The sequence below is a fragment of the Eptesicus fuscus genome, chromosome 16 (assembly GCF_027574615.1).
Source record: "Eptesicus fuscus isolate TK198812 chromosome 16, DD_ASM_mEF_20220401, whole genome shotgun sequence".
NCBI classification, from domain to species: domain Eukaryota; kingdom Metazoa; phylum Chordata; class Mammalia; order Chiroptera; family Vespertilionidae; genus Eptesicus; species Eptesicus fuscus.
The window spans coordinates 44196876-44224076 of record NC_072488.1 but is presented as its reverse complement, the minus strand read 5'-3'; the positions used below and the strand labels follow the sequence as shown (position 1 = coordinate 44224076).

Sequence of the window (27201 nt, the reverse complement as noted above, 5' to 3'; positions counted from 1 at the left end):
TCCCCTGCCCCCCACCTCCCCAGCCATTTGTCTCTGGATCTATTTTTGTTCAGTCACTATTCTTAAAAACCTTCAATGGATTCCCATTTGTGTTAGGTAAAAATTCAAGCATTGACCAATACATCTGATTTCAAAATTCTAATCTGGGGCGTTTATGAAATGCAGATGTGTGGACCAGATTGTCCTAATGTAGGACCTTTAATCAGCATTAAAAAAAAAAGTTTCTAGGCACTTCTGATACAATTGGTCATTGGATCAGTGGAGTCAGAATAAAGTACACATTTCTCAGCCCAGTATTTCTCTCCAAAGTACTTTTCCAGCCCCACCTCTTACTACGACTTATCTACATAGAGCAAATAAAGTTCTTGCTGGCTTTCTGAGATCTCCTCATACCTTCCAGACACACCTTCAAACCTCTGGGCCCAGTCTATGAATCCTTCACACCAGCAAGTGATCTCTGGGCTTGATTCTCTGGATTGGCTTGGGTTCTTTTAGCTTTTTCTCCCTCTATCCCCAACCTCCCAGCTTGTAAGATAGCTGTCCACAGAAACCTAGTTAGTTCTTTCTTATTTTTCTTTCTTTTTATATATTATATTAATTATTTTTAATTTAATTTAATTTTATCCTTTCTTATTTTTCGAACCTGTAGAGCCTTTTGAACTTTGTGGCAAGGGTCTTAAACAAGAATTTGTAGGGTTAGGGCCAGTGCCTGATTAGATCACCGTTGCATACACACTCGTTACTTGTTGCTGGTTTAAAGTGCGGCTTTCCACGCGTATTTGTGGATTTAAATGTGTATATGAGCGGAATCCTGCCTAACATCGCCCAGAGAACTACCAATCCCAGAGGGTATTGCGTGGAACGTCGGCGGACGCGGTGACGCAAGGGGGCGTGTCCAGCCTGAGGGAGGGGTCGTCCTGCGGGCAGCCGGAGACTGAGGGGGCTCGGGAACCTGGGGTGAGAGTGGGAGCGTCAGGTGAGCGGAGCTGTAGTGGGGTGGGGGCACGCTGCGGGGCGCCCCAGTCTATGGAGCGGGGTAAGATGGCGGAGGCGGAGAGCCTGGAGACAGCGGCGGAACACGAGCGGATCCTGCGAGAGATCGAGAGCACCGACACGGCCTGCATCGGGCCCACGCTCAGGTATCCAGGGGCCCGGGCTACCCACGGGGGCACGAGCGGGACGGGGGGCTGGGCTCCTTCGGGGCCATGGGTCTGCCCAGCCGTCGCAGGGTCAGCGCCGGCCCCTCCCTTCGGAGAGCCGGGCGAGCCACCTCCACCCTTGGCGGGGCGGGTCTCCCTCGGGAGCCCCGACGTGGGGTCCCTTCCCGATCGCCGTCGTCCACAGCCCACGTACCCTGAAGGCACCCCTGCCTTCCTTCGGGCTGGGGCAACTTTCCTTCTCCCTCCGAGGCTTGCCCGGCGCCCGCGCCCGGCAACTGGAACGCGCCGAACAGATGGTGGCTTTTATCACCTCTTCCCCCAGGACATCTCCCCTCTCCCTCCGACTCGAGCCCCATTCTGCTTTGCAGACAAAATAGAATTTCTCCCCATGGCCTGTTGCTTGGAAATTAAACTCTTGCCTCCTTAAAATCACAACCACTTCTCAGAAATGAGTTCCTGAAAATCCTAGGCCAGGAAGGAAGTTTCCCTCGACCCGTGCCCCTCTCCTGGGAGCGGGTGCTCCCTTAACCCGGTGAGCAGGCCCACCGCTTCCCAAGGTGCAGCCTGTGGTAGTCTCATCGCCGAGAAAAACTTCCCTCCCCCTCTCGCTCCCGTTACCATTACTTTGCCCCCACACCTCCATTTTACTTGGAGGTGTCAAAAGAAACCCCCACTTCCCTCAATTTATTGCACCAAAGTTAGGTATCACTTACTATATAGAGAGCAAGACATTGTATTAAGCAGTTTACAAATACAGCTTCTTAAAACCGAAACACAATCCCGTTAGGTACTATTATTACCTTCATTTTACGGGTGAGGCTGTAAGTGACTTACTTGCCCAACAAGGTTATTGAGAAAATAAAGTGGGGGAGTTGAGATTCCTAGTCAGGCGGCCTGGATCGAGAGTCTGCATTCTTCACCTCTGTTGTCCTGCCTCAATTGGGGATTACCCTTCACCTGAATTTGTGAATTACTCACCAAGCCCAGTGTGGAGCTATCTTTCCCTTTCCCCTCAGGTTCCTGGTGCCCTAGAACTAACTCAGCTTCATCCTTCCTCTGGCCCTTTCAGATCTCCATGTAGCGAGTATTTAGGTAATTGTCTTATCCTCCTTGTACCGTCTTGGGTCACTGCTTCTCCCTTCAAAAATGAGTTATTAAAACGCACTGCTTGTTTTTTTTTTCATGGGAATATTGCCTTTCTAAAGACTGTTTGAAGGAGGGGCAGACTGGAGACTTTACTCATCTCCATCTGCACAGCTTCCTTCTCCAGGGCACATTGTTAGCACAGTTCATCCATTGTGATCATAATGCTTTTCTCTTTATTCATTTTCTTAAAGTCTTTGAGTGATCCTCATTCATTATCGTTTATAAAAACCGAAGGTTACTTACTAGTATTCATAGAGCATTATTAATGGTTATTAATATTTGGTTTTCACAAAACTAGATGTTATTAGAGTAACTGAGGATGCTGTTTCAGTGTGCTACTAAGAAATTTGGCTGCTGAGCTGCAGTAGGCAGCCAAGCAAAGCTCCCACTGGAGCAGCTGGGATTACCAGAGTTTTTAGGAAGAATTCTTTCTCAGACACCATCAGTGTTGTCTTGAGTTGGTTGTGGTTTTCCGTTGCTGTAGTTCTTGGCCTATATGATAAATGACTTCAACTGATCAATTTAGTTTGCTGTGATTTATAATGTTAACCCTCCACTGAATAGTAATGCATATTTGTATCAACTGAATATTGGCCTGTAATTTTCTAGTATCTTTAAAAAAAAAAAAATATATATATATATATATATATACATATATATATATATATATATATTTATTGATTTCAGAGAGGAATGGAGAGGGAGAGACAGAAACATCAACGATGATAGAGAACTATTGATCTGCTGCCTCCTACATGCCTCCTGCTGGGTATCCAGCCCCCAACCTGGGCATGTGCTCTTGACCGGAGTCGAACCCAGGACCCTTCAGTCCCCAGACCGACTCTCTATCCACTGAGCCAAATTGGTTAGAGCTTCTTGTATCTTGACATAGAATATATGCATTATGGTTCGAATACAAGTTACCCATTCTTCCTAAAATTTGCTTCATTGTGCCCGGCCAGCAGGCTCAGTGGTTGAGCCTATGAACCAGGAGGTTACAGTTTGACTCCTGGTCAGGGCATATGCCCAGGTTGCAGGCTCGATCCCCTTGGGGCGTGCAGGAGGCAGCGGATCAGTGATTTTCTCATTGTTGATGTTTCTTTCTCTCTCTCCCTCTCCCTTCCTCTCTGAAATCAATTATAAAAAACTATATATATATATATAAAACTTCATTGTCATCACTGAGTTCTTTTCTCACTGGAAAGTGGGGTTTTATGGGGTTAGATGAATTAAGGGATCTTTTGCCCTAAGTGGACATGGTAAAAAAAAAAAAGGGTTTGAGAACCTCTGCACTATCTATCAGTTCTAATTGCTTTTCCTAACTCTCTGTATCATTATTAGGGGCTTTTCATTTTTGGCCTTATCCTGTCTTTGGCAGATAACCCTAAATCTTACTGTCAGACCCAAGATTCAATCACTTGAACATCTAAAAATACAAGTAATACTGTCTTTGTCTTTAGTCTAGCTTGCCTCTTGCCCGTATTCATAGGGGCTGATCTCACCTTTTATCCCATTCAGAGACAGTAGCATGCACAGACTTGATGCATGCTTTTCCTTGGATGCACCCCCATCATCATTATATCCTGCTTTCTCATCACAATCATTAGCCAGGTTTGATTAAGGCAGTAGGCTCTCTTCCCTAACTTTACCCTTAACTGTTTATCTCAAACTCCTCTACCTTTCTTCATAGTCTTTTCTCTTTCTTCCATCTTTTGAGATAGCTCTTTTTAGGCACCAGATTCTTAGCTGTTCCTGAGTTAGGTATTGTAACTGAAGAGGAATGAAAGAACAGAAACATAAATTTGATAGCAGACATAAGATTAGTATGTCCATCTTCCTGCTCGTCACAAAAATCCACCTAGCTACATTTGCCTAACCAGACAGACTCTTTCTTTTGCCAACTATTACTTGTGAATCATTACTTGCTTTCTATCCCTTGTATACCAAATTACTCTTCCAGTCATTCCTTTTTGTTTGAGGAGTCACAGTAGCTTGACTTTTTCATTATATAACTCCTTATTTTAATATTGAACACTCATGCAATGTTAGTCAATTTCCACATATCATAAGGGAGTGCCTCTCCTTTTTTATTGTAATTCTGAAAGGCCCAAGCATATCATGCACAGAGAGGCTTTTGCCTAGTTAATCCTTTTGGGAAAGCAGCCATCTCTTTCTTCATCTTAAATATTATTTTGTTAGTTGCAAGTCTTGATTTTGCAGATGAGGAAAGAGGCTCATAAGATATTGGGTTCTGTCTTGTTTTTAAAATAATATTGATTCCAGCTTTGTAGCACTAATGCTAAAATATTGATTGCAAATCACTCATGTACAATAGCTCTAGTTTTCTCTCATATCACTTATTCAGTAGGTTATTTCCTCAATTTGCTCTGTGGATACTAGCAGTTAACATTCATTCTTAATTTGCTATTTCAGATTTTGTTTTTAAATTAAAAAATAAATTTATTGAGGTAACATTGGTTAATAACATATACATTTCAGATATACAACATTATAATTTGATATCTGTATACTCTATTGTGTCCTTACCACCCAAAGCCTAGTTTCCTTCCAATACCATGTAACTTGTAAGTTTAACAGTAAAATATAATACCTTTAAAAATAGCTTTATTGAGATGCAATTCATATACCATATAGTTCACCCATTTAAGTGTACAATTCAGTGGTTTTATAGTATACTCACAGTTGTGCAAAAGTCACCCATAATCTAATTTTGGAACACTTTCATCACTCCAAAAAGAAATCCTATACCTATTAGTGGTCATTTTACATTCTGTCTCCCCGCCCTCCCCAGTCAATCACTACTTTCTGTATTTATGAGTTTGCATATTCCGGACATTGAGGATAATAAAGATATATATTTTGGTTCTTTATATCATTGCAGTTGATAGTTTGAAGTATCTGTTAACCATGTAATAATTGATTTAATCACATATCAAAATCAAGCTTTCAGCTGAAAGCAACTTAGAAAGATAGAATTATTGAGTGGCTTATCTATGAAATGTGTGAGAAGCTGAGGGTTGAGAAGCTGAGCAATGATGACATTTCAAATTTGCTTGTGGGGGTGGGGGGGAGCAAAAATACTGTGGGGGAGGAGTTAGTAGAAATTGAGTTACACACACATACCTGACCTGAGTTTAAACATTTGAGACCTAAGGTGTCTAATAGGTCATTTCTTCAGGTGTCTGCTCTTGCTGTGGGAAAGAAGAGTAAAGCCATTTTTGCAATGTGGTAGTATCTGCTGTAGTATTTAGAAAACAAGGAAGACAGTTACTTAAAGACCAACTGATGTTGCATGGACTTTGTTCCAATATTTGAATTAAGGAACATTCAGCTAAGAAATAAGTAACAATAATGGAATATTTAAATATTTTGGCTATTTTGTTTATTGATTTTTAGAGAGAGAGAGAGAGATTTGTTCCATTTATTTATGCATTCATTGGTTGGTTCTTGTATGTGCCCTAACCTTGGTGTATGGGGATGATGCTCTAACCAACTGAGCTTCCAGGCCAGGCTATTTTGGCTATTTATTTATTTAATATATTTTTATTGATTTCAGAGAGGAATGGAGAGGGAGAGAGAGAGAAAAACATCAATGATGAGACTGAATCATTGATTGGCTGCGTCCTGCACGCTCTACAGGGGATCAAACCCACAACCCGGGCATATGCCCTGACCGAACTGTGAGTCATAGGTTGATAGTCAACCACTGATCCATGCTGACCAGGCAAGAATACATTTTTGATGTATAAAGAAGTATGGAGTCAAAGTGTAAATTCTTTAAAAAAAAAATATTGATTTGAGAGAATGAGAGAGATGAGAGATATTTGTTGTTCCACTTATTTATGCATTAATTCATTGATTCTTGCATGTGCTCTAACAAGATATTGAACCCACAACCCTGGCAAATCCAGATGATGCTCCGACCAACTGAGCTACCCAGCCGGGGCTCAAAGTGTAATTTCTTAGTGGAGAAGCCATAACTTACTGAATTCCAAAAAGAAAAAGACATGAGGTAAATTAGATGCACAAAAAAAATTGTATTTGAAGGCCTGTACGTTTTTTAAAGGTACGCCATCACTTTGTCTCTAGGCTTTCTAGCAACTAGTACAAAAAAGAGACATGTTCAGTTATTTGAGTTATGGTGTTGTAAAATAAAAAAGTAGTTACTTAGGAGAAGCACAGCTATTCTTGGTTCTGCGTAAGACCAGAGAACTGTTTCTCCCATATGTCCTCACAAAGAAGGTCCTATATAATGTAACTTTAATACCCATATAGTCAATGCAGCAATATGTGACAGGCTGTTTCCTGTATTGTCCTTTAGCAAAAGCATATGGCATAACCAAAGCACAATTCAGTAAAAGCAGTTTTCCAGGGAGCCAAAGGAATATAGTTCTCTGCTGGTTTTGGCTTAATTAAGGCATAGATTTGATAATATTTATATTGGGAGTTGGAAAGTGCATTATTCCTCTCTTCCTTTTTTGGATCATTGATCACTTTGAGAAACTTATAAATGCTACAGATACTTTCCTAAGTAAAATGCATGTGTTCAGTCTCTATGATTTCTGATCTGAAAGACTATACATTGCTTATACCTTAGTTATTTCTTCGTAAGTACTACTTTAAATCCTCACCCAAGGATTTAAAAAACTTTTTTAAAATTTTATTTGAGAGAGAGGGAGAGGAAGAGGGAGAGGGAGAGAGAGGGAGAGGAAGAGGAGAGAGAGAGGGAGAGAGAGAGAGAGAGAGAGAGAGAGAGAGAGAGAGAGAGAGAGAACATGGATGTGAGAGAAACATCGGTTGCCTTCTGGAAGCACACTACTGGGGATTGAGCCTGCGACCTTGGCATGTGCCCTGACTGGGAATAGAACTGGCAACCTTTCTGTCCACGGGATGATTTCCAACCAATTGAGCCACACTGGCCAGGGCGAATAATCTTAATTTTGAGGTTAAAAAACAACACCCACTTGTCTGGTGTGGCTTAGTGATTGAATGTTGGTCAACCTATGAATCAGAAGGTCATAGTTTGATTCCTGGTCAGGGCACATGCCCCGGGTTGTGGGCTTGATCTCCTGTGGGGGGCATGGTGGAGGCAGCTGATCAGTGATTCTCTCTCATCATTGATGTTTCTATCTCTCTCTGAAATCAATAAAAATATATTAAAAAAAACCCCAAAACAACAACAACACCCAACCCATGTTAGCCAAATAAAAAATTGCCAACAAGTAAAATAACTGTAGGTGTTTTGCCTTAAGCTATATAATTTAGAATATACTGGCTGGAAAATATGTGTTTCATTAAGAAGGTTATTTACTTGGAATGTCTGGAAATTTCTTGTTCTAGATTTAGAATGTAAAAAAAGTTGAGATATCTAACTCTCAAGGGCACAATGATTGTTAAAAGAAGTTTAAGCATATAGTATATGTTTGCATAATTATAATTTAGAACTTTAAAATACATTACCGAATGAAACATCTGTGAGCAAGAACTGTCACAGTGCAACCAATTAGATTACCTTAATGTGATTTGTGGTGATACATAAGGATTATGACTGTTGAAATAACCAACTACTATTCATTCTTGAAGGTATCACATTGATATGCACATTGCACTGTAGTGAATTTACCTTCGGTCACTACTGTGGTTTGATAATCAGCTTGATCTTTAGATAATGGCAAAACAATGACATTAACAAAAACCTTTTATTTTTTTATAGAGCACTTCTATCATTTTTTTTTTTAGTTTAGATACTTCCAGTGTTCTGAATACTAGAAAAATGTTCTATTGTTAGGTAAATGATGAAGGCCAGAAAAGTCACAATGATCCAAGATAAACTCACAGAAATTAATTATATTTCTACATACTAACAATTAATACATTGACATCAAAATTAAAAACACAATACCATTTATAATCACTTTTTAAAAAGAAATAGTTAGGTATAAATCTAACAAAATATGTACTGACTTTGTAAGTTAAAAAACTACATAGCCCTAGCTGGTTTGGCTCAGTGGAGAGTGTCGGCTTGAGGACTGAAGGGTCCCGGGTTCAATTCCAGTCACGGGCACATGCCTGGGTTGTGGGCTCGATAATAGTGTCACTGCTCCACTATACAATATTATAGTGCTAAAAGATATGCTTTTTATCACAGAACTTGTCATGTTTCAAGTGTAGACAAACAAGATCAAAACTGGAAGACTATTTTACCCCACAACTTTTTAATAAAAAACATACAGCAAAAGAGCCTGCCTCCCTGAAATAGTCACTGTTAGTTTAGTCACTGTGTATGCATATTTCTTTTTATATACTTCTGAATTCTATTTGCCAATAGTTTCTTAGGGATATTTATGTTTATATGTGTGAGGGGTATTATATTTAATGTAATTATTGATATGCTAAGGCTCAACTCTGCTTTTTATTTGTTCTATGTTTATTCTCTCCTTTTTTTGTTTCTCTCTCTCTCTTTTTTTTTGGCTTTGCTTTGAGTGACTTGAACATTTTGTAAAATTCCAATTTGATTTATCTATACTGGTTTTGAATGTACCTTTTTGTATAGTCTTTTGGGTGTTTTCTCTAGTTCTTAAAATTAATATATAACATCACAGTTTATCTGTGTCATCATTTTACCAGTTTGAGTGAAGTATAGGAACTTCACTTCCCGTTATGTTCCTTTATCCTCTCCGGTTTATAACCATCTTAAATATTTTCTCTATAGACGTTTAAGACTATGTCAAACTGTTTTAATTTTTGCTTCACGCAGCAAATCTAATTTAGGAAATTCAAGAGAAGTAAAACCTGTTATATTCACCCATATTTTTGCTTACTGTGTTCTTTTTTTCCCTTTATGTTCCAAGATTCCTGTTAAAAAAATCATTTCCTTTCTGTTTAAAGAAGTTCCTGTAGCCAGTTTTTTAAAGAGTAGGCAGCAAATTCTCTTTACATGAGATTGGCTTAGTTTACTTCATCTGAAAAGGAATGAACCATTATTTCTGCTACATGTACGATTCTGGATTGGAGTTCTTTTCCTTCAGCACTTGAAAAATGTTGTGCTGCTTCTTTCTGGCCTCCATGGTTTCTGATGAGAAATTTGCTGTCATTCAAGTTATTTTTCCCTGTAGAAAAGGTGTAATTTTTCTCTGGCTACTTTTAAGATTTTTTTTCTCTGTCTTTAGTTTTCAGGAGTTTAATTACAATGTGTCCTGGCATGGATTTCTTTGGGTTTATCCTGTCTGGGTTTGCTGAACTTCTTCAAGAGTCTGTAGGTTTACATGTCCCTTGCCAAATTTGGGAAATTTTAATTTATAATTTCTTCAAGTAGTTTCCCACTCCATTATCTTTCCACTCTCATTTTGGGACTCTGGTGACATAAATGTTATATCTGTTGTTATTGTCCAATAGCTCCTGGGGTGCTGTTTATTTCTTTCATTTTATTTTCTCATATTCAGATAATGTAATTTCTATTGTTATATCTTTGAATTCACTGATTCTTGCCTCTATTCCTTAGTTACTGATTCTTGCCTCTGTTCTTTCTGAGGCTGTTACTGAGGTTTTCTTTTCAGTTATTGTATTTTTCAGTTCTAAACTCTCCATTTGGTAATTCTTTGCTCTATTTTTTTCCCCCTGAGGCTCTCAATCTGTTTGTTTCAAGTGTGTTCATAATTGTTTGTTGAACCATTTTTGTTATGACGACTTTAACATCATCTCTGTTATTTCTGGCATCTACTGATTATCTTTTTTCATTACTTTGACAACTTTCTTGTTCTTGGTATGAAGAATGATTTTTAATTGAAACCTGTACAAACATATTATGTTTTGAGACTCTGTTTCTCATTTAAACCTACCCTTGTAGTTAGCTTTCTTCACACTGCTCTGGCAGGAGGTGTGGATTAATGCTTCGTTACTGCTAGGTGGAGGTAGATGTCCATGTTCCCCTCTTGGACTCTGTTGACCTGAGAGGGGCTCCTCATCTGCTAGAGATGAGAGTCCTGGCTCCATATATGGTCTCTGCTAATAACACTGTGTGAGAGAAGATTGTAACCATCTATTGGGGGTGAGAGTCCCAGCTCCCTTCTTGGCCTTTTCTGACACCCTGGCCAGGGTATTGGGTGCTTCTAGAGGGCGGAAATCTTGGCTCCCTCTCTGCCTGTGCTTGTGTGAGTGTGGGTGGGGCCACAGTTTTTTCTGTAGTGTTTGTCTAGAATACAACAGTGATTGTGTAAATGTTTTCTATTTGGTAGGCTACCGCTTTTGTCATCTTTGGATAGAGAGAACAGGCTTTTGTTAGGGCTTTTTTTTTGCCTATTTGTTTGCACTTGTTTATGTCTGTTTAGTTCCAAGCTGGGATTTGTAGCAAAAAGAAAATCCAGGAACCTCACCAGTGTTGTTTCTTTGGTCCTGAGGTCCCAAGCCTATCTGCCTTCTTCTTCCACCTTTCAGATCTTTTAATGTTTGTTTTATATATGATGCCTAGAGTTTTTAGTTATTCGTAGTGGGAAGAATAGCAAAAGCTATGTCTGCTTCACCTTCTTAGAATGAGAGACCTATTATATGTCCTTTAACTTTTAAATTATTTTTCTTTTTATAATTGTGATGCTTGCTCATCGTTAAAAATAAAACCAAGCAGAATAGAAAACTGTAAAGATGACACAAATACACATCAGGCAAAAATCTGTTTTTGAGAAATGACCATTCACTTTTAGTGAACATCTTTCCAGATCAAGATCACTTCACACAAATATACAAATAGGAGGGTGAGTAGAAGAAAATAATTTTCATAGAAATTGGGTATTGGATATACTATAATGCTGTTTATATTAAAAAATATTACATTTAACTTTACTTGAAGAGGAAACTGAAATGAAACATTGAATTAATGTTTATTAAGATAAATTTTTTCATCACAAATGAAGTTTATTTTTAAAAGATTTCTTAAACATAAAGTAAAAAGTCAGTTTCTATATTCATAATTAATAAAAACTCATATTCAATTTTAATTGATTTACCACTATGGAAAAAAAGAAAAATTGGTGCTTTTTCTTTTTTCAAAATAGCTTTATTGAGATATAATTCACACACTATGCAATTCATTTATTTAAAGTGAACAGTCTGATGGTTTTTAGTATATTCACAGGCTACATTACTTCTTCAGAGAAAGATCCCTGATGCCTTGCCTAGGATTAGCTTTGGCTCCTTGAATATCCATGTATGGAGTAAGTATGTAGGGGTTTGACTATTCTATATTCACTCTTTCAGTTAATCTGTTTGTTTTCAGTGCTTCCATTATTCTTGGCATTCTTAGTCCTGATCTCCATCGTTATGGTTGGTTCTCATACTCCCTCTTGGATTTCATTTCTTTGGGAATGACTCTTTTTTTTTTTTGTACTACTGTGTTTCATCCTTACTGCTGTTTATCAGCTTTTGTCTTCTAGAAATTTGTCGCTATTTCTTGTTGGCTGTAGGCTCTTTCCTTGTTCTTTTGGAGTAATGGGTTTATACCTTTTTCTGTAAGGGGTTTCAGGAGAAAGGAAAGTAAATGCATGTGTTTGTCTCATCACATTGAAATGGAGGTCTGGAAACCAGAGTTACTTCTGCTGGCTCAAGTTGTTACCCTCTAGGGTGAAGCCAGTATACATTAAATAGAAGATATTTATGCTGGGGCCAGGTAGCTCAGTTGGTTTGAGCGTTTTCCTGATATACTGAGGGTGTGTGTTTGGTCCCTGGTAAGGGCACATACAAGAATCAATCAGTGAATACATCAATTAGTGGAACAACAAATTGATATTTCTCTCTCTTTTTTCTCTCCTTTCTCTTCTCTAAAATGAATCAATAAAACACACATACACACACACACACACACACACACACACACACACACAAATGGAAATGGCAGTGTGCATAAATAAATTTTACTGGGAACAGACCAACCCCTTCTAGAAAAAAAAAAGATATTCACTAGATTTTTTAAAAATGAAGGACAACTCTAAAAATTTTCCATAGCCACTAACTGCCCTGTCCCACCTCCACACCTGTTCTTAAAAAAAAAAATTTTTTTTATTGATTTCAGAGAGGAAGGGACAGAGAGAGACAGAAGCATCAATGATGAGAGAGAATCATCGATTGGCTGCCTCCTGCATGCCCCCCAACCGGGTATTGAGCCCCAAACCTGGGCATGTGCCCTGACTGGGAATTGAACTGTGACCTACCATTTCATAGATCAGCCCTCAGCTACTGAGCCACACTGGCTGGGCCTTTACCCTTATTTTTTAATACTGTTTACATAAAATGTGATGACCCTTTCCCATTTATGAAACTATATTTTCTCTCAGTCTTTTTCTTCCTTCTTTTGTTTTATACTTCCTTCTTTTGTCACCCAGGCTGCCTCAGTTCTGTCTATCCAAGACTATCCTGTAGAAGTTTTGCAAACTTATTTGTGTGTCCCAATATTTTCAGTTCTTCTTTTCTGTTCATATTTTATAGAAAGTGTAGTAGTTTACATGATTTTCCTTCAAGCTTTATTGCCACATCCATTTGTAGCAAGGGTTCAGGACCTGAAGAAGGGGCTGTGCACAAATGAAAACACTAGACAAGAAATATGAATTTAGAAGGCATGGGGGCCAAGCGGAAACTTCCCTGTAGTGGAGAAGCTCTCCGATTTCTGGGTCCCGTCTGCTTTTATTCACTTGAACACACATTTGCCCTTTAGGAATGCATACAGGCATATCAAGGGAACGTTTGGTACACAGTAAAAGGATTATCAGGTTAGGGAATTGCCTTCAGCCATTGAGCCCACAGCAGGGCAGTATTATGCTGATTTTCAGCCCTGCTGAATATCAAAGTCCATTGGCCTTCCAATGGGTCTTTTTGCATAATATGCTAATTACTGTTGGTTTTAGCCTCCAGCACTTTATTATTTTCTATGAAATTATTTTATGTCATAGCATTCCTAGCTGATTCATTTAAAATTTCCTTTTGTTTATTGAGTAACTTTTATGTACCACATACTTTATTTTTAAGTTGTAATGGATTTTTAAATATTTTTAGGTTTTATAAGTTTACTAGAGGCCCAGTGCATGAAATTTGTGCGTGGGCAGGGTCCCTAGCAGCTGCTGGTTGCCTGCTGGGGCCTTCCTTCATTCCACGCCACCCCCTGGCCACATCATAGCGAGCAATCAAACTCCTGCTCAGTCGAACTTCCGAGGGGACACTTTGCATATTAGACTTTTATATATATATATAGACTAGAGGCCCAGTGCACAAATTCGTGCACGGATGGAGTCTGGCCAGCCTGACCAGATCGGGGTCAGGTGGGGGAGGGGCCGTGGGCGGTTGGTGGTTTGGCCCCGTCCCCTCGTCGAACTCCTGGTTGAGGGGACAGTTTGCATATTAGCCTTTTATTATATAGGATTGTAAAAAAAAATAAACAATTTACAAGTACATGAGTAAAATTCACTCTCTTCCCTAAACTCCCCCGTTTAAAGCATTATTATTAGTTTGATGTGTAGTTTTCTAGACTTTTTTCTTTGCTTATACAAGCATGTATACACACATTTGTATAAACATATAGTCTTATAGTTTTTCTTTTTAAGTGAGAATTACCATATACACATCTATTTTTTCTACTTAATATATATGTCAGATATCTTTATAAGTCAAAACTTCTAGCTCTTTCAAATAATTGCAGAATATTCTGTTGTATGGAATTATATACTCCTCTGTGGATGGACATTAGAGACTGTCTCCTTTTCCCTCCCTACATTGTTCTAACAAACAATAATGTAGTCTTATAAATATCTCTTTACATATTGATAGTGATATTTCTGTAAGATAGATTCTTAAATGTGGGATTACTAAGTTTAAGCTTTGTAAATTTAAAATTTTGATATATACAACCAATTTCTGCCCCATTCTTTTTTGTTTCCAAATTAAGTTTACTGTGGAAAATCTAAAATCCACACAACTCAAGAATATAATATACTAAATCTTTATGTACCTTCGTTACAGTCTTAACAGTTAAACACACAACAAATCTTGTTGCATCTGATTCTCTCACTACTTACCCTTTCCTCCACTGCCTACCTTGTCTACTAGTAATTTTGAAGTATATCCTACATATCATATCATCTTTAAACACTTCAGTATCAGTGAATTACTTTTGGGACGTATGCATTGATTTACCAATATTTACTTCAATACATAGGCTCCCAGGAATTTATTTATTGAGTGAATCAAGGACTGCCTATAGTTGGTCTGAAATTATTCTTTTAAAGAAATTTATTGATTTTAGAGAGAGAGAAGAGGGGAGAGAGGGGGAGAGAGAGAGATTGATTTGTTGTTCTACTTATTTATGCATTCATTTGTTACTTCTTGTATGTGCCCTGACCGAAGATCAAACCCAGAACTTTGGTGTATTGGGACAATGCTCTAACCAACTGAGCTACCTGACCAGGGCCTGAAATTATTCTTTTTGGCAATAATTACGTATTAAGGCTAGTTTTCTAAGGTCTTATCTAGAACCATATAAGTAGCATATAAGGTACTACTTTTCATTCTCTGTGGGGGCAGTGGTAGGAAGGGAAAGCAGAGGAGAAGAAAGGCATAGATTTAGTTAAAGCCGAAGAGTAATCAAATCCTTAGGGTATAAGACCAAACAATAACAACAAAAATCCTTCTTTGTTTCACTGAAAATTATCATCTGATTTTTTAGGAATTTTTGTCTGTAGTTCCCAACTCATCTGCCACATTTAAGGAATAGGCTCTAAGGATCAGAAAAGGATTTTTTTGTTTGAAGTCATAAAAATTTTACCTAGAGTCTTAAGCTTAGTAAGGATCAAAAAAAGCCTCATTCAGTCAATATTCTTTCTTTTTACTTTATATGATCAGTATTAGAACAGCTATGCCTCAAGTTTGCCAGCTCCTTACGTTATGTTGACTGCATTTATTGAGGATGCTGGCATGTAATTGTAATGGATCATACATTTTTTACCGAGGACGAGCAAAATATTGTCCTTTAAAATAATGACTCAGACGGTATTCCAGTCAGAAAAGACCATTCATGTGGAGTAGGTCAATTGGCAAAGTGGTTCTTGAATAATTCTGGAGGAAGAAAATATTTCTAAGGGCTTTATTTAGCTTGAATTTTTAAGACATTTGTATAATATGGGGTTCTTTGACCAGTATTAGATAGTGGTCTCTTTTTAATATACAACATTCTGGCAGTTTCTTAAGCTGGGAAAACAGCCTCCCCAAAGTATGCCAAATTTAAATTGTCATTGGTCTCAATTATCAAATTTGTACAGCATAACCCAGAATTTGCCCTTGTTAACCAGACTTATTTTAAAAAAGTCAGAAGTTTATAATAAATTCTAAAAAAAATTCACGTGTCCTTTTTGCAGTGTTATTTCCCATGTTATTATACAAACCTGGTCAGGAGTTTTATTTTTGCTGCCTGGCAGTCTTTGACAAAGTAGGACAAGTCCCATGTTGTGTAGTATCAGTTTTAAATTGCAACAGTTTGTTGATAGGAGAAGCAGATAGAAATTTCTCAATATACTTGAGGTGGAGATGAAAAGGCTTCATTTCATTACAGCATGCTACTAGAAAGACCTTGAACTTCCCTTGATCCTCCTTGTTTTAGTCAGTTTGCTTGTCCTCTAAGGCCAGTCATTCATGGGGATGGCCACTGTAGTAGCTCTTTTACAAGTTAAATGAAGGAGAAATGATCATCTGTTTGATCCAGAAGTGAAGAGGGGCTGCAAAATCTAGATTGCTGTTTACATGAGCAGATTTATTTCTGGTACTAACATTTTGCACTGTTGGGTTCTGTTCATCAAATAAAAAATTTAAAGACTATTTCATTCAAGTCAGTATGTTGTCACTAAATTTGCTAGTAACCAGACCACTCATTTCTCCATGACTGTAGGATGGGCGGCATCAGACCATGGTCTCTTGTAGTATTCTTGTTCTCAGAGCTATAACAGACAAAATAGGCAACGAGACCTATTAAAAACAAGGGAGTAAAATTAAATAAACTCTGAAATAAATGAGGAGAATGCGTCTGTAGCAAAATTCTCTAACTTGTTTTGCTTTCCTATGTACTAGAATCCATAGTAGAAGCAGCAGCATCCTGTTTTATGGGAAGCAAGGGCCAGAGACAGCTTGCTGTTCTTTGTCTCTTTGAAGCTAGAACCCCAGAGCTGTACTGTATAGTCTAATCATTAGTTACTTGGAAAGGTGAGGGTATAGGTTATGCACATAGCTGGGAGGCTCCTGTCATCCTAACCTCTGCGAACTTTATAGTCAGATGTCTTAAAGATGTCTAATTCACTGTGGAGGTTCAGGTATGGTCTTTTTTAGGTTAATTCTTAAGTGTGATTGCTTTGTACAGTTGTGCAGGTTATATAGTGGATAACTGGGCAATTTATACTAGTAGTATAGGTAATATCTACACTAATAAAAGAGAAATATGCAAATTGACCATATCTCCGCAACGTCCACCAGCTAATCAAGAGTGAGTATGCAGATTAACCCAACAAAGATGGAAGGTTAATTTGCATATGCAGGCATGGAGCGACTGGGCGGGACACCTGCTATGAGGGGGCGGAGGGAGCTACAGGAGCGGCGCTCTACCAGGAGCAAGGACTTGCAGGCTCCTGGGCAGCTGGGAGTGAAGCCAGGGGAAGGAAGGCCTATTCTTGCATGAATCTTCGTTCAGCGGGCCCCTAGTCTATATAATAAAAGCCTAAGTGACTGTTACAGCAGAACAACCAGTTGCTATGATGCGCACTGACCACCAGGGGGCAAACGCTCAATGCAGGAGCTGCCCCCTGGTGGTCAGTGCGCTTCCGCAGGGGGAGCACCACTCAGCCAGAAGCTGGGCTCACTGCTGGCGAGTGCAGCAGCGGTGGTGGTAGCCTTTTCCGCTTCCATGGCAGCGCTAAGGAGCAGTGGGTCAAGCGGTAAGGAGCGAGGGATCCTGGACTGTGAGAGGGTGCAGGCCAGGCTGAGGGACACCCTCCTCCCCTCCCTCAGTGCACGAATTTCGTAGATTTATAAATTCATTAGGACAGGTTTCCAGCAGTTATTGGGCAAGTATCTTGAAGAGGAGAAAGATACCAAATGGGTAAGCATAGACCATATATATATATTTTTTTTTTGTTTAAATTTCTTTATTGATTAAGATATCACATATTTGTCCTCATCCCCCCATTCCCATTCCACACCCCTCCCCATGCATGCTCCCACCCCCCTGTTGTCCTTAATCACTGGTTAGGCTCATATGCATGCATACAAATCCTTTGGTTGATCTCTCCCCTTTATCCCCATCCTCCCCTACCCTCCCTCTGAGGCCCGACAGTCTGATCCATGCCTCCTTGTTTCTGGGTCTGTTCTTGTTCATCAGTCTATGTTCATCATTTCCCCTAGATGAGTGAGATCATGTGCTATTAGAAATACACTTATAAGAACCGAAAATGAGACAAGCAATAATGGTTATGCTGAAAGGCAAATGAATCAGTCTGTAGTGAGTTTCTTTCTGGGCCAACAGTTCTTTTGAGACCCAATTTCAATGTCAAACAGTTCCTTATGTGTACATGTCAGCAATGACATTTCAGTTCTGGATGGTGGACAAATGGTGGTAATGCAGGTCCGACCCTCTCTGGTTTGGTCCTGGGCAACCTGCAGTGACGCACAGCTGCTGACTGCTAGTATGGCAAGGCGACGTCAGTGTCTTCCATCTCTGGACTGCTTCTCTTCTGTCTTTATGGCTGGAGTAGTCCTGTCGATTCCTCTCTGTTGCCAGAATCCACATGGTCTCGGAGTTGTTTTCTGAAAATATACAAACATATTCTTGACCAAAAGTTAATAAAGGAATATTTTCTATAAATTTGACTTGGGATCCTTTTTCATTTTTTGCCCAAATGATTTTCCTCTGGCTTGTTTTGACACCATGTGTGTTTTTCATGGGTGTCTTGCTTTTAGACCATATTTTTAAGTATTAACAATTTTTTACAAAACTGTGAGATCTCTTTTTAAAGTTGTATTTGTAGATGCAATAATTTTAAGTGCACTGTTCATATATTTATCCTCTCTTTCCTGTATTTATAATTTCTCCCACATATTCATTGTTTTACTACTGACAGCATTATTTTTTCTTTTCCTGGAGAAAAGAGCTCTCAAGTGAATTTGCTATGAGGTTGTTTGGACTTTTTTTTTTTTCATGTGTTTAGTTTGTTCACAGTTTAGCAATTCTTAGGCTTTAATGTGCATGTTCTTGCCATGTTGAGATGACTTAATGTTTGTATTCTGTTAATAGATTCATAGTATGTTGAATAAAGCTCACATCTTTGCCAGAGATTTGGGTATTACTCAGTTGTGATTCTATCAGTATGTGGTCAGCTGGGATTCCAAGTTCATTTGTCATTGCTCAGAGTTTCCAGAAGGTTGCCCTGGGTAGCAAGAGGCTTTTTGATAGTATTCACCATCTAGAACTGTTGTTCTAAAGTTGGGTTTGGAAGTTTTGTTATTTGTTCTTTTTGTATCAAGATTAGTCACAGTTCTGGTGGAGCTGCTGCTTTATTTCTGATATTTTGAATATTTTTGAGGTTTTTATTCCAAGTTTGTTGGTATAAATTTCATCAAAAATTTTGATACATATTGCCAAATTGTCCTCCAGCAAGGTAAGTGGTATGAATTAACACTTCCACTAAGTTCCTGTGCTTTGTCTGTAAGCTGAAATGGTTTAAAGATAGTAACTTTCTTTACTTCAGTCTTATGGTAGAATTTTTTTTTCTAGGTAAGAACAATGACTCTCTTTGGAGCAAATAAAAATTTTAATAGTTCTGGGATCAATAGAGAACCATAACTGTACCCTCTCAAATTTCATCATAGTTCTGATAAGATTATTTAAACTTGGTGAGCCTCAAAGCACTGTCCTGGACATATCCTTAAATTCATTATACAGAAAGGAACTTCTCTGTATAATGACAAATGCATTATTTATCCTTCATTCAAGTTTAGTTGAAAGTTTCTGAAAATGGTCTTTATTGCAGGGTACAGGCAGTCAACATAGTGCTGTAGGAATCACCTGGTAACCTGTTAACGTAACTAAGAATATCCTAAAACTTTAGGGTATAAAAGTCAAGTCATCTTTTTAGTGATGTTATTATTGTTATTTTTGCTCGTTGTCTATTTTTTGACCATGTATTACTATCAGTAAACAATGAGTACACTTATCCTCCTTAGGTGTATTTATTTATAAATTATATGCAAGTACTAAAACTATATATTATAAAACATATGCAGAAAAATAGAAATTTAAAAGGAGGAGATTAAGATATTGGTAATAGAGATGCTGATGTTTTCTTTCTGTGCTTCAACAGAAACTGTTGTCCTTTATAGGATTTGTTTCTGTAGCATTATTTTCTACTGAGAACAAGGGGCTTTCTGATTTGAGGCATATATTACATTATTTCTAACTAGGGGCCCGGTGCACGAAATTCGTGCACTGGAGGGGGGGTCTCCTCAGCCCAGCCTGCCCCCTCTCACATACTGGGAGCCCTCAGGGGATGTCCTACTGATGGCTTAGGCCTGCTCCCTATGGAGCCACAGTCTGGCCTCCCTTTGTGGGAGACAACCGGGCTGATCAGGGAAAGGCACCAGCCCCATCACCCCGCTGCTGGAGCCACTGCCAGTCACCGCAGCCACCAAGGTGTTTTCATCAACACGGACTCCAGTCCCTTCACCAAGAAAAAAATGACAACTTTCTTTAGGCATTTTCAAGATGTGTCTTTCATAGTATATGACATTTCTTTCTTTCTTTTTTTTTTTTTTTATCCTCACCTGAGTATATGTTTCCATTGACTTTTAGAGAATGTGGAAGAGAAAGGGAAAGACAGAGAGAAACATCAAAGTGAGAGGAATACTTTGATTGGTTGCCTCCTGCATGAGCCCTGACCTGGGCCCCAGCCAGGGAGGAGCCTGCAACTTAGGTACATGCCCTCGATCAGAATCTAACCTGGACTCTGCAGTTGGCAAACCTAGGCATTCTCCACTGAGCCAAACCGTGTAGGGCAGGTTATGACATTTCTTAGCCCTCCAGCAGCGGACCTTCGTTTTTCCCCCAGGAGTGTGGTGGAAAAGCCCTAGATCACCTTTTTGGATTCTTATACCCAAGTTACTAAGAATATTACCAGTGGCATACAGGGAGCTTAGCCAATGAGCGGTCAGAAAAGGTATTTCCTCTGTAGTTCACATCTATCTCCTGTGATCTCCGGCTCTGCCCCTGCCAAGGCCTAAAGCCTCCAGCCCTTGGCAGGGGACCCCCAGCTGGCTCCATCGCCAGGCTCTGCCCCTGGCCAAGGCCTCAAGCCTCTGTTTGAGGCTCGGGCCCTGGGCAGGGACCCCCAGCTGGCTCCGATCGCCCCGCTCCACCCCCAGCCAAGGCCTCAAGCCTCTGTTTGAGGCTCGGGCCCTGGGCAGGGACCCCCAGCTGGCTCCGATCGCCCCGCTCCACCCCCAGCCAAGGCCTCAAGCCTCTGTTTGAGGCTTGGGCCCTGGGCAGGGACCCTCCAGCTGGCTCTGATTGCCCCGCTCCGCCCCCAGCCAAGGCTGCAAGCCTCTGGCTGAGGCTTGGGCCCTGGGCAGGGACCCCCCAGCTGGTTCCAGTGGTCCGGCTTCGCCCCCAGCCAATGCCGCAAGCCTCTTTTGAGGCTCAGGCCCTGGGCAGGGACCCCCAGCTGGCTCCAATCACCTGTAGGGGACCCCAGCTGGCTCCGATTGCCTGTGGGGGACCCCAGCTGGCTCTGATCGCCTGTGGGGGACCCCAGCTGGCTCCAATCGCCCAGTTCTGACCATGGCCGCTCTCCGAGGCTGCAGCCATCTTGGTTGGGTATATTTGCATATTCACTTCTGATTGGCTGGTGGGCGTGGCTGGGTTGTGGCTGGTGGTCGTGGCTTGTGAGTGTAGTGGAGTGATGATTTGCATATTACTCTTTTATTAGATAGGATGGGAAAAAATGATTCAGTTTTTGAATGAATCACTTAAGCAGCTTTCTGGAATGAATGAAGTTCAAGAAAGGAGGTCCTACTGTATCTGAACTGAACTTTTACGCCTATCACAGCCCTACCAAGCCCAAATACCTATTTTTATGTTTGTTCCTGAACTGTGCATTACAGAAACTGTTTCTTTTGCAACTCTGATAAACTGGTTACTTGAAATCACCACAGTGAGAAAGAGAAGGAAGAGCATATCCCTTTTCCTTTAGGTAGATAGAGAAATTCTATTTAACATCATTTGATTTTAGGTCTTTTCAGAACCATAGAGTTTATAAAAGGTATTGTAGAGAAATTATCTTGTCTCATTCTCTTCATTACCTAAATTTTATTATAGTGTAGTGGTTAAGAGCCTTGTTTCCAGCATCCAACTATAGAAAATGAGTCATGGTGGATACTCAGAGTTTATTTTTCATCATTTATCAAACAACAGTCACTTAACTCTTGCAAATGCTTGTGCTTAGGTTATAATCTATCATCACCTACTTTAGGAATTGGACAAAGGAAATAGAAGTTTATAAAGTTGACTGATTAAAGTGTGTTGTTTTTTAAAAATTTTTATTGATTTCAGAGAGGAAGAGGGAGAGAGAGAGAGAGAGAAACATCAATGGTGAGAGAGAATCATTGATTGGCTGCCTCCTGCATCCCCCACACTGGGGACTGAGACTGCAACCCATGCATGTGCCCTGACTGGGAGTCAAACTGTGATCTCCTGGTCCATAGGTTGGTACTCAACCACTGAGCCACACCAGCCAGGCCTGATTAAAGTGTTTTTGATTATTACTGGAGTTTACATGAATAACTTTTTTTTTTCCTTAGTTGCTCCACATTTCACCAATACATCTGGATGATACTTGCCAAATTTCAAGATTGCATTTAGGGTTGTTTGACATTCTTTAAAGTTCTGGAGGGATGTTCACCTCAAAGCTAGGCAGTTATCATTCCAGAGCAGCTGACACTGAGCTAGGTTAAGTTAGAGGCCCATATGCCAGTTTGGAGAATCATGCCTTACATATTTAAGATGCCATAGATAGAGAAACTGGTTTCAATTCGAGCTCCAAATCAAAAATCAAAGGGCAGCTTATCTGTTTTATCAAAATTGGTCTGCTTTTAACAGAGGCAGATCTATAAGGCATGTTATAGGATGTTTCTATTTATATGGTGATTAATGAGTTTACTGAGCAACATGGCAGTGGACAGTGGGAGGATAGTTAATTGTTCATAAATTTGTATTCATCTCTTATCCTATACTGAGGAGCAGTCTTTACCAGTGGACCCCACCCTTTTGGGATAAGATTTAGAGCAGCTCCAGTGGAGAGACTGAGGCTGAGCTTTAGTGCCCTCAGCTTTCTTTTCTCTTCCATTTTATTAATATGTCATACATAATATCTAGCAACTTTTTACCCACATCCTATTTGTTACTATAAGTACAAATTATCCTGGCATCTTCTTTTTTTATGTACCCTGTTCTTTCTAGTGCAAACCTTTACCTTTCCAGTGACAAAAGGGCCCATCTCCCACTTCAGTTATCCCCCTTTAATCGTTTCTCCTGAAGCTGTACCTAGTTACATCCACTTATAGCTCCCTGACTGTTTGCAAGGATTGTCCATTTGATCATTTTTCATCTGACACCCATACCCACTCTTCAAGGCCCACTTTAAATATCTGCCATCTCTTTTTCCCTAACTCTTCCATGTAGTTAAGTAATTTTCTTTGCTTCTAAAAAACATTGTTCATAACTCTGTTATATAATTTATCACATCTTACCTTATAATCGACAAATATGCAAATTGACCGCACCTTCGCTACGCTCAAGCCACGCCCACCAACCAAGTCACGCCCATCAACCACGCCCACCAGGAAACCGTTGCAGGGAAGCTGGGGTTCGGTGGAGCCCAAGGCCCGGAAAGCCGCCTGGGGCTTTCCGGGCCTTGGGCGCCAGCGGGGTGCCTGCTCCGATCGCAGGAGCGAGCCGACCTGGGGGGTCGGCTCGCTCCTGAGATCGGGTAGCAGGGACGCTGGGTGCAGCCGAGCCCAAGGCCACCGCCCAGGGCCAAGCCAGGACCCTGAAAGAAGGTAGAAGGCGGTGGCCACAGCCAAGGCCTGGGTCCCCGGTGCCGGCAGAAAACTGGTGCAGGCAGCCAGGTGAATGAAGGTCTATTGCACGAATCTTCGTGCAAACGGGCTACTAATTATTATAGAATTGACTTGATAATTTTTCCTTCCCCTCAAGATATGAGTTTTATATTCGGAACCAATGTATCATAGTAATATTTAGGGTTTGGTAAGGGCAGGGAGTAGGGAAATAGGCAGAACTAATTGATATTATTTCACTGTATTATAAATGTAGCCTGTTCTTAGGCAGATTGGATTAAGGGAGGAGTATATATGGAGATTATGAGTCTGAAATTGGATTATTGAGAAACTATATGCTTACTTACCATTTGGAATGTCTCTGTGTATTCTTTGTGTATCCTTTATATAGGTTTGTGTCTCTTTGAAGATCACTGCTCTAAAGAAAGTTCTGTGCATTTGCATCAGGTTACATATAAAGGAAATGGACACAGCACCAATGTACATAATAAGCTAAAACATGAAAACAATGCAGATGTCCAAAAACAGTAGAATTGATAAATATGTTCATATAATAGAGCATTATACAATAAGAAAATGGATGAACCATAGGTAAGGGAGAACAACGTGGAGTCATCTCATTATTTACATAATATTGAAAGAAAAGGCACAAAAGAATACAGTACTATATTCCCTTTGTATAAAATTCAATAATAGGCAAAACTAACCAATACTGTATATAGATGCATACATATGTGCTCAGATATAAAATAGAGCAAGGAAATGGTTATGGTTGCCATGGTAATGGTTGCCTCTGGAAGGAATAAGGTATTGAATTAGAGATACCTGGTAGGTCAAAAATAACTGTGGTTCTGTTAACCAACTGACTTTGGGCAAATTATTTAAGCTCTTAGCCTCAGTTTCTTTGGGCACATTATCTAACCTAAGTTTCCTTGACTGTAAACTAGAATTATATAACTACCTTAGGAAAGCTTTCAGGATTAAGTGAGGTAAACTGTATAAAGCAGTTAGCCCAGAGTTTGGCTAATAGAAAACTCTAAATAAATGGTATATTTTTCTTATTATATTGTGTTTCTCACTAGATGCTGTATGTAGGCTTTTGGTAGGGAGGATAAAGTTCAAAACAAGTGGATGAAATGAAAATAGGAATATCTGGAAATAATGATAAGGATAAGCAAATTACATTTGGGTGCTATCACTACTTTGTCTCAGATGCCTTGCTAATTGGGCATATTATTTTATTTAATCTTCAAAATAACCCTGAGACCAGATTCAGTTATACCAGCCAGAGTTAACCCATGTCTTATGACTTAGATGCCAGTATTACCATTTTACATTATATTGGTTTGGTAACTTTTCCAGGGTTCTACAGTTAATAAGAGATAGTGCTGGGATTTGAATCAAGATTTTTTTCACTGTGTTATTTCCTCTTTGGGCATCAGATTGGCTCTTTCTCCCCCCCCCCCCTTTTTTTTTTTCCAAATGATCTTTAATTGAAATATTTTCCTTTGTAATTCTTAACTAGCTGGGTATTCCACTGCACCACTGTTGATGTCTTGAGGATGGTGGCCATCAACATTGCAGCCCACAGATTAGGCTGTCCCCAGGATATCTTTAATGGTTCCAGAGAGTTCTCTAGCTAAAGATCGGTGTCACATCTGTTGGGCAATGGTGACAATCCCATCAAAAGTGATATTTCCACTGTGTTTAATGTTTTCTTCTTCTTGTCTCTTGGTAGGTCTTTGAGGGTTTTGATGATCTGGGCAGAGGTTGAAGGTAATACCTCAATCTGGGGCTGTCTGTTCTGAATGGTCAGTTTCACTATAATCTTCAGACCCTTGTAATTATGGTTGCTTTGGTGATATCATCACCAGCCTTTTTTGGAGATGGGCCCAGGGAACCAATCTTGGGACCAGAGAAGACTTGAAACCGACTTCCCCGCTGGTACACTTCAGATATACAACTTTGATTTTGTTGGGGTCGAACTTCAGTGGCATGGTAGAGGCAGCTGGTGTCGGACGAACTCAGATCTGGGATGATCAGAGAAAGTTGCACCTAGGCCTTCTCCAAGTCGAAAACTGAAAAAAGTCACATTGGTCTTTTCTTACATAGTTGGCAGAAAATTAAGTTTGGCGCCATCAGTCACTAGTTCTGATCTTTACATTATGCCTGAAAGGTAGGACATTTTGACTTCTGAGTCATGAATGAAGCAGTTTTCTTTCCGATAATGTTAATCATGATACAGACATTAACCATGTAATCAGACCCACTTTTAGGAACTTGGTTGAGAGCTAAAATTAAATAGTAGGAGACTGATATCATTATTTCACATTCACCTCAGGAGATGTTGAGGTCTTTAAGAACCCTGATGTCTGCAAGCTGTGCCCCAACAAGCTAACCACACACACGTATATCCTAGTCTCTCTCCCAAACGTTTTCATCATATATTCCTTAGAGGTGGGGATAAAGTAGGGAGAGAAAGAGTGGAAAGAAAGTAGCATTTATTTATTTATTAAAAAATATTTTTATTGATTTCAGAGAGGAAAGGGAGAGGGAGAGAGATAGAAACATCAATGATGAGAGAGAATCATTGATTGGTTGCCTCCTGCACGTCCCACACTGGGGATCAAGCCCGCAACCTGGGCATATGCCCTGATTGGGAATCGAACTGGGACCTCCTGGTTCATAGGTTGAGTCTAAACCACTGAGTTACACCAGCCGGGCAAGAAAGTAGCATTTATTGATTGGAGCTTGATGTGCATGTTAGCTCATTTAAGAATAATAACAATGCTATTATAGATATTAGTATACTCATTTTATAGCTGAATTGACTGAGGTTTAGATAAGTTAAAAAATATGCCCAGCCCTCGTTGGTTTGGCTCAGTGGATAGAGCATCATCCTGCGGACCAAAGGGTCCTGGGTTCGACTCCTGTCAAGGGCATATGCCCGGGTTGTGGGCTTGATCCCCTGTCAGGAGGCAGCTGATCAATGATTCTTTCTCATCATTCATGCTTCTATTTTTCTCTCCCTCTCCCTTTCTCTCTGAAATTAATAAATATATATAAATTTGCCCAGCGTTACATATGGGTAGAAGAGGAGTATTTAAAAAATATCTGTTATCACCCAGCTGGTGTGGTTCAGTGGTTGAGCATTGACCCAGGAACCAAGAGGTCACTGGTTTGCTTCCTGGTCAGGGCACATGTCTGGGTTGTGGGCTTGATCCCCAGAGGGGGGTGTGCAGGAGGAAGCCAATCGATGTTTTTCTCTCATCAATGTCTCTCTTTATCTCCCGCCCTTCCTCTCTTTCTAAAAGTCAATAAAAACATTTAAAAAAAAACCTGTGTTGGAGGAGGAACCAAGATGGCGGCATGGTTAAACAACTAATCTGCTGCCTCGCACAACAATTTCAAAAATACAACTAAAAGACAAAACGTCTACCACCCAGAACCACGGGAAAGCTGGCTGAGTGGTAGATTTACAACTAAGGGGAGAAAGGAGCACAAACGCTGAAAAGCTGAGGTACGGAGGCGTGCGAATCGGGCTGGGGGCGGGCGACTGGGTGCGCGGTTTTTCTTCAACCCACAGGGAGACAAGCTCCCGATCACTCTGAAATCCAGTTTCTGGGGACATGCGGGGGACCCAGACGCCTACGGGGAGAAGCTGGACTCTCAGCCATCGGGTCGGAAAGTGAGAGGGACTTTTTTGCAGAGGTGCGCCCAGCAATCATTGTTTTAC

At 40.1% G+C, this 27201-nt stretch overlaps 1 protein-coding gene across 2 annotated transcripts in view; it reads left to right on the top strand.

The window, feature by feature from the left end:
- Positions 1 to 914: 914 nt before the first annotated feature.
- Positions 915 to 27201, top strand: part of EXOC6B (exocyst complex component 6B) — a 506048-nt gene continuing 479761 nt past the window's right edge. For both annotated transcript variants that reach the window (XM_054728545.1, XM_008147458.3), the window contains exon 1: positions 915 to 1139. In XM_054728545.1, coding sequence (XP_054584520.1) covers positions 1027 to 1139 — 113 coding nt within the window. In that variant the 5' untranslated portion in view covers positions 915 to 1026. The remainder of the gene's footprint in view (positions 1140 to 27201) is intronic.